The sequence below is a fragment of the Phalaenopsis equestris genome, unplaced genomic scaffold (genome assembly GCF_001263595.1).
Source record: "Phalaenopsis equestris unplaced genomic scaffold, ASM126359v1 Scaffold000002, whole genome shotgun sequence".
NCBI lineage: Eukaryota > Viridiplantae > Streptophyta > Magnoliopsida > Asparagales > Orchidaceae > Phalaenopsis > Phalaenopsis equestris.
This window is the reverse complement of record NW_018164444.1, coordinates 55,722,383-55,730,095: the sequence shown is the minus strand read 5'-3', so window position 1 is coordinate 55,730,095 and position 7,713 is coordinate 55,722,383. Positions and strand designations below refer to the sequence as shown.

Below are 7,713 nucleotides of genomic sequence, written 5' to 3'. Positions count from 1 at the left end.
GTTTTGAAATCTCGCTGGATGTCCTGAAATCATTTCTCCCTTTTTCCCATCAATTTGTCTCCAATCTGAGATGATGTGTAACACGGCTCACGGTCAACATACGTATTATAGTAATGCACTAGTATATTTATGACTGTATTTCGACGTCGGCGTCGGACTTCCTCTGGGTTCATGACGATATGAACTATACATTATACTTTGAAATACAGTTAAGCTCATAGATGGAATAAAACAACCCGACATATGAACTATAATTGGAAAACAAATAACTTAAACATCATTTGGAATGAAGTGAAATCAATTTCATAAAAATGACGAACAACCACAAATGAAAAAGTCTACTATCATGAGTAATCATAGATGGAATGAAGTGCATCAGTTTAGTATTAAATCATAAACAACCACAATGTGAACTAATGAGGAGCTAAACTTCAAAAGTCACGACGGTTATAATAATAGCGTATGTATTCCAGTCGTCGCTCTTTGCTCAGTGCTGTGAAGAAGTCTCGGTGAAGGGAATCATGAAAGAGGTCTACAACAAAGTAGAAAAGATCACGATCCCCTGTAAATTCTGGATCTTCTTCAAGAAGTCCAATGACCTCATGAGCCGAGGTTTTTTGAACTCTGTGAGGGGCATCATCAGATGAGTCAACTAGGTATGAGAGCTGCTCCCTCATAGATGCAGGTCCACTCTTTCTCTTGCGTTCGTTCCGGGGGCGCTTTGCACGGTTGGTGGATTGAATTTCAGGTGGCCAACATTATGGAATTCTGCAGAATTCAATTCCACGGCCACATTCTCGGGGGTTGTTTCAAAAACTGTTTGGCTAGGGGCAGCTGAATATTTCCCTGTAGCTACCACCCCACCAAACATCATTTTTAACTTGCCCTCCAATTCTGGTTCAATCCCAGCCAATCTTTGCCGCAGGAACAATCTGCAAAAGAGAATGAATGGTTATTAGAAATAAAAAATAGAACTTATTAAAATTAAAAAGAATGACTCAATAATATCTTACCGCAAGCCTTTCTTGCCACCACTCCTCTGACGCCTCAATTGATCTATTGACCGGATCCCATCCTAATCCAGTGGAGTCACGCTTCAAATCATTCCACAATTTCCAATCTTTCTTAAGTTGGTCCCATTTATTCTTCAATTGGAGCCTATCATATTCCCTACCTGTCATCTCCATGAATTTGCTAATGATATTATCCCAACCTTCCTTATTGAAAAATGTCGTTGGCCTATTTTCACTTATCAATTTCATATATGCATAGGTCACAAAATATTAATTTGGTTCCTTCTCCCAAAGTGCAGGAGTGACAACTTTTTTGTTTTTATTAGCCATGCTAATAATATAAAAAAAAAATAACATTCAAGATGAATTAATATAACGAATTTAAACATTGCTAAACAAATGAAAGAATATGTATAAACACGTTGCAAGCAATAAACCAAACAAGAAATGTAAAGATAAGAGAACACATGAATTTACGTGGTTCGGCTATGTCCACGAGAAACAAATGCAATATTTTATTGAAATACTAGCTGAAGTTTTGAAACATATCAACAAGGACTCCTTTGTTGTACACATAAGCACAACTTACATCATATATACAATATATAAAAAGATAACCTCTCATTAGCATACTTAATGCAGCCGCAATGTTCTCACCTCCAACTACAGTAACAATAAAGAACCGAAAAAGAACTGAAATCCGGATCATAGGAGTAATTCTTGCGGTGGAAGTCATGAGTTGCAAGCAAGAAAAAAAAAATTACAGGTAGAAGAATTCTTTCAAGCACTTTGACACATGTTCAACAAACAACTAATAAATTCCAACACTTAAGGAATCAAAATCACATTGGGATACAATAAAAATGGAATACCTAGGGTAAGCCACAGTTCATATTTTTACTGCAATAACCAATTCTTCTGCCCCAATCAACATCTAAGACTTTATATAGCACAATCAATTCACAATAGAATCACCAATATTGACATGTTGATAAGAAAAGAGTAAAAAAAAAAAAAATTAAGAAATAAAACAAACAAAGCAACGTGAAGGCTCAGAATGATAAAGTTTTATGAGAGCATAAATGCCACAAATGTGTAATTGGCTCAGAATGCCATAAATGCCACAAAGAGAGGCCACATAAAAGCCAAAATGTTTACATGTGCTTTATGAGAGCATAAACTTCAAATTTTTATTGTCTTCTTAACCTTTAGGATTTCGAGAGGGGGAATGTGTAAAAAAGAAGACAAACAACTAGAGAAAGGATAAAGTTGGCTAAAAGCTAAAAATTATTTGAATTAAAGATTGGCTTCATTTTATAATTAAATTTCATTTTATAATTAAATTTATCACAAGCTATTACCATAAAGTGTGCATTAAAATAAAAAAGTTAAACAAAATCATAGTATATGATATCAAAAATGTAATTCCCCTTATAATAGTCATTCATCCTTATTGCATAAGCATCTAATAGAACATTCCTTCCAAGGTTATAGTGCTAGTCATCACATTGTGAAATGAGTGATCTGGAATATTATAGCATCTACAAATTCGTCATCTTGATCATGAAGCCACTTATGCTCACACTAAATAGCGAACCATATTCTATGCACCTACCTTAACCAGTTGGGATATATTGGCTAAAAATAAAGGCTAGATGCTACATTTGGAATTTCAGGTTGATCTTGAGCTTGATTTAAGCTTGATTTGATGTAAGAACCTCCTAGATGATTTGATATTACTCTTATGTTTCATAGCTAAAAAAATATACATTTCATTCTTGTAACCAGTAAAAGACAGAGCCAATGTTTAACTTTGAAACAATTTCTAAAATTTTTTTATGCCTAGAAAGGATTTGTTTGTTGTTCATGCACTATCCATGTTAACCTGGCACCAATTGCAAACAAATGTGTCTCAGTGCCTTTCATAACTTCCACAAATGTGTCTCAGAGCAAAACATCAGTGAGGAATCAACCACTAACTAATGTACAGATCCACCGAGAAGGGAAAGAAAAAGCATGAACAACAACCACTACACATGAATCAATCACTACAACCACTACCTTATTCCATTCTTGAGCCAGCATCCACTAAACAAGGATGGCTCAAACGAGAAGGGAAAGCAATGGCAAAACCCTAGTGAAGCAACCGGTAAAAAATTAAACAGGTTCCATGCGCTAATGTACAGATCCACTGCATCTTTAGAAGGAAAAAACAAAAAATTGCAGAAATAGGAAGGACATGAGAAGAAAAAACATCACATTCGAAAAAATCCATAAGCTCCCTCATATCTGCGATTAGAAGTAGAAAATTGCTCGTTATACCTCAGATCTGTCGATCGAGGGGCTACAAAGCAAGACGACGAAGGAGAGCTGCGAGGGAAGCAGTTAGGGCAGAAGAGAAACGAAATGAATAAGCGGGGAATATCTTCAGGCGAAAGCCGGGCCGCGGGGTTAATATCGCGGTCCGCTTTCGCGGCCCGCTTTCGCTAAGCGCTAAGCGTTGGGAAATTTTGCCGCGAAGCTACGAACCAAACAGTCGAACTGCGGGACGAAGCGGATGTTGCACGCAGCACCGCGCCAAAAAGCCGAACCAAATGGACCCTTATTTTGGGGTTTGAGGTTTCCTATAGCGCAAGCCTCCTATGGTTAATTATCCCTCCCAATAATGGGATAACACTTTCAATTAATGCTAGTTTTTAAAAATTGAATAGTCAACATACAAAAGCAACAACTTAGGATTTAAATTTTAGAATTCACTACTTAAAGCTTAAAGCAGATGGTGTGGGAATGAAGACGAAATCCGATTAAGATCCCATGGTTCCGTCATCTCAGGTTGTCGTTGTCCCTGACTTACTTAGTCAGATGATGTAGTTGACCAAACCTAGCAGAAGGATTTTTGTCAGCAGCCATAAGTTGCTCCGTCTAAGAGAGACACTCAAATAATTAAGCTTCAAATTAGTCTTTTTTAATTAGACAATTAAAAGGGGGAATAGTTATTTCATGAACTCGGCGAGAATTGGTAAAGTTCTAATGTTATTTCATTTATTTTTATTTTCTTTTATTTTCTCCTTTTTTTTTGTTTTTAGTGGTTAACATCGGGCTTCAAAGTTGATCTTCTTATCGAATGCACTTCTAATCACCACCTCCATTGTTATTATTTTGCGGAAGTATTTCGAATGGAAACATTTGTTTTATATTGAAATTATTCTACAAGCTCTTTTTGAATACATACATTTGTTGCTTGTGAAAACTTTTATTAAAATTGCATCATAATGAGTTATAAATGTTAAACCCTTGTTTATGGTACTTACATTATTATCAATTTTTTTATATTGTATACAGTTTCCACAATTTGTCGCATCATTCTTCAGTCGGTTTTCGCGGTCCGATTCTCAAAGCTCACCACCCCGTGTCAGCATCCGAAGGAATGAACCAACATTTGTGGATCAACATCTTGCGGTAAGATTTCCATCCCGTTAAGATTAGTGTATTATAAGATAGAGAGAATTACATACATAATAACACTCGAAACAATGATATTTACAAACTAACACGCATAATTTTTTAAACTATCGGACCGATGCATTCATGCTTGCCACGATCAATCCATTGAGAATTTGATAAAAATGAAAAAATGTGTTGGGGTTTAATCCTGAACATTTTAGTGATAATTTGAAAAAATGATTGAAAAAGAATGCTTAAATTTGTAAATAAGAATGTTTTGGGTGCTATGTATGCAAGAATTCCTGTCCAATATTTCTCTCTTGTATGCCTAATCAAAATGTAGGCATTGATTATGTCCACCGCTGACAGAGCTAACAGCTATATTTAACATTATGATCACGGCAAAATTTTGCTTGAAAATCTAATATTTTTAAAACAATTCTTATGTATTTGCATATCTAACACTTAAAAACAATCATACTTACATTGATACCACTTGAATCTCCAACATCACATCAAAAAAATATCACCATTGCTATCTTTTTAAAAGTGAAATACACATTTTCATGCGTATGTTTATAACATCAAGGTACTAGATATGTAAATACATAAGAATTGTATGGTATGTATGTAAATTTTACTTCTAAAATACCACTAAACTCCCCATGATTTTAACTCCAGAGGAGTTTTGGATCCACAACCACATCAATCCCAGAACCACCCGAGTCTTCCATTGCTATGCTCGTATCAATGGGCTTCGACAGCAACTCAGCCAGGCAAGCGCTCGTACGGGCGAGGAACGACATCAATGTTGCAACGAACATCCTGCTCGAAACTCAGACCAGGTAACATAAATAAATAAATAAAAAAACTCAAATTTATTTATCATAAAATGAGTAAATGACAACAAATAGACGACTCTCAAATCAAAATTCAAGCTATGGACAAACCCAATTAACCAGTCGAATTTTCATCAGCTCTCAGTCTGGTTTCTTTCTGTTCTTAGTTCTTCTCTGTCTCATAATTGAACATTTCATATTTACAAACTGAACCCTCTTTATTGCTTGAATACCCTGTAAAATCTCATCATCATGAATATTTATACTTCTATTGATTTCTCTGCTTCACTAGTTTAAATTTGTTTTGGGTTATATGTTAAAATGTTGTTTATGTGTAAAATTGAACTTTTAATTCCAAAGTACTCACTATAGTTTATTTTACACTATTAGCCTTCAACTTTGTTGTATTTTTTTCAGTTTTGCAGAACACTATTTGCAAGTAATTCAAATATTTTAGTGTTATGAAATGGTCAGGGTAAATATTTTGCGACATTTGCAAACGTACCGCACAATTCTATGTATTTACATTTATGACTCCCATACTTTAATATTTGCATGCATAGCGCTCAAATCTTTAATATTACATCTAAAATGCCACCATCACCTACTTTTTAAAATTGCAGGTTTATAACACCAAAGTGTTATAAATGTATATATGATACTTTAGGTGTCAGATATGTAATTATATCATGATTGTGTGGTATGTAGTATGTAAATTTCCCAATTATTTTATGGATGTGAGCAAAGATTACTTTTAGATACTTGCCGACAATTCTTGTGTTTCGACGTTTCGAACACCTAAACATATGCAGGAAAATGTGTGTTTCACTTTAAAGAAAATTTAATATTAGTGGTATTTTTATCCATTGTTAAAGGAATGGTCAGAGGCTATTATACGAGCCTCCAGTCACACATAATGTGTCTAACAATTCGAGTACCACCTCCTTTTAAGGCCAGCTGTGCCAGAGGGGATTTGGCGACCTGAGGGGTCTTATGCCGTGGATGCCGACTAACAGGCCGGGGCATGCGGCACAGAGCACAGGTTTTGAGGTTATATAAGTAAATGCAAAAGTTTAGGTATTAGATATGTAAATACATAGGAGTTATGTGAATTATTTGTCAATTTTCTTTCTTTTTTCTGATTGGAATGTGAACTTTCAAACTCAACTCACTATATCTGTGTAGTATTTGTCAATTAAACATTAGAGTTGTAATTTCTTTATTAATTACATTAATCTTTGCTTTTAGGCACCTTGATTCTTCCTATCTGCAAGTTAAAAAAGGGAAACTTTACATACATACCACACAATTTTTGTATATTTACTCATCTATCGCCCAAAGTTTACTATTTACATTTATAGCACTGGTGTCATGATGCATCACATTTAAAAAGATGATGATGGTTTTATTTTTGATGTGATGTTGAAAATTTGAGTGGTATGCATATAAATATGATTGTTTAGTTGTTAGATATGTAAATACTAGGAATTATGTGGTATTTATGTGAACGCCCCTACAAAAAAAAAGGCAATCAATTGTTGATTTTACAATCAAATGTGCAAACCACAACACTAGCTTATTGTCACCTCCCAAAAGAGCTCTTCGGGGTGGTTGACAGCCCAGGATTTAAATACTGCTTTTCAGTCATACACCTAGTCGATGTGGGATTTTTTGTCCGTGACATTCTTCTCCACCCAATCACATAATACCCTCGTCACGGATCAGCTCCACTGTGGGTCTCATTAGATTTTGGAGAGTCCACATACATGACAGACAATAATCTGTTATTGTATCACTTTTTACCTCCCAAAAGAGCTCTTAAGAGAAGTGGGCAACCCAGAACTTAAATATTGTTTTCGGCCTTACGCCTAGCCGATGTGGGATTTTTTGTCTGTGAAATTATGCTCAAGGGGTTATAAAATATCTTCAACTTTTAACATATACATGCCATCTTACGCATAAAAAGGTGTATTTCACTTTTTAATAATTAAAATGGTGGTGTTTTTAATGTGATATGAAAAATTATGTAGTATAAATATAAATGGTAAAGTTTAGGTGTTATGTATGTAAATACATAGGAATTAATGCCTAAAATTTAATATTCACTCAAATATTCAATATCAAGAGAATATATACTTCTATGCATGATTTATGACACCAAAGTAGTATTAATGTATATAGTAAATTTTAGTTGTTAGATATGTAAATACATAAGAACTATGTGGTGTGCATGTAAATTTGTTTTCTTTTGATTGGTCCAATATATTCATGGTTTTAGTCACTAATGCTATTTTAGTATAAATATTATATAAATTTTAATTGATAAGTTAATATATTATTGTAGTCATTTTAAAATAAATTCATTGACAACAAAATCATTAACTTTATTTATATATATATATATATATATATACAGA

The 7,713-nt window shown here is 34.2% G+C and overlaps 1 protein-coding gene across 1 annotated transcript in view; it reads left to right on the top strand.

Moving 5' to 3' along the window:
* The window catches only part of LOC110017957 (rhomboid-like protein 20), a 23,914-nt gene extending 18,520 nt beyond the window's left edge, over positions 1-5,394 (top strand). The window contains exons 7-8 of the mRNA XM_020715140.1: positions 4,356-4,472; positions 5,139-5,394. Of these exons, the coding sequence (XP_020570799.1) occupies positions 4,356-4,472; positions 5,139-5,306 (285 nt within the window). The 3' untranslated portion in view covers positions 5,307-5,394. The remainder of the gene's footprint in view (positions 1-4,355; positions 4,473-5,138) is intronic.
* Positions 5,395-7,713: the final 2,319 nt, after the last annotated feature.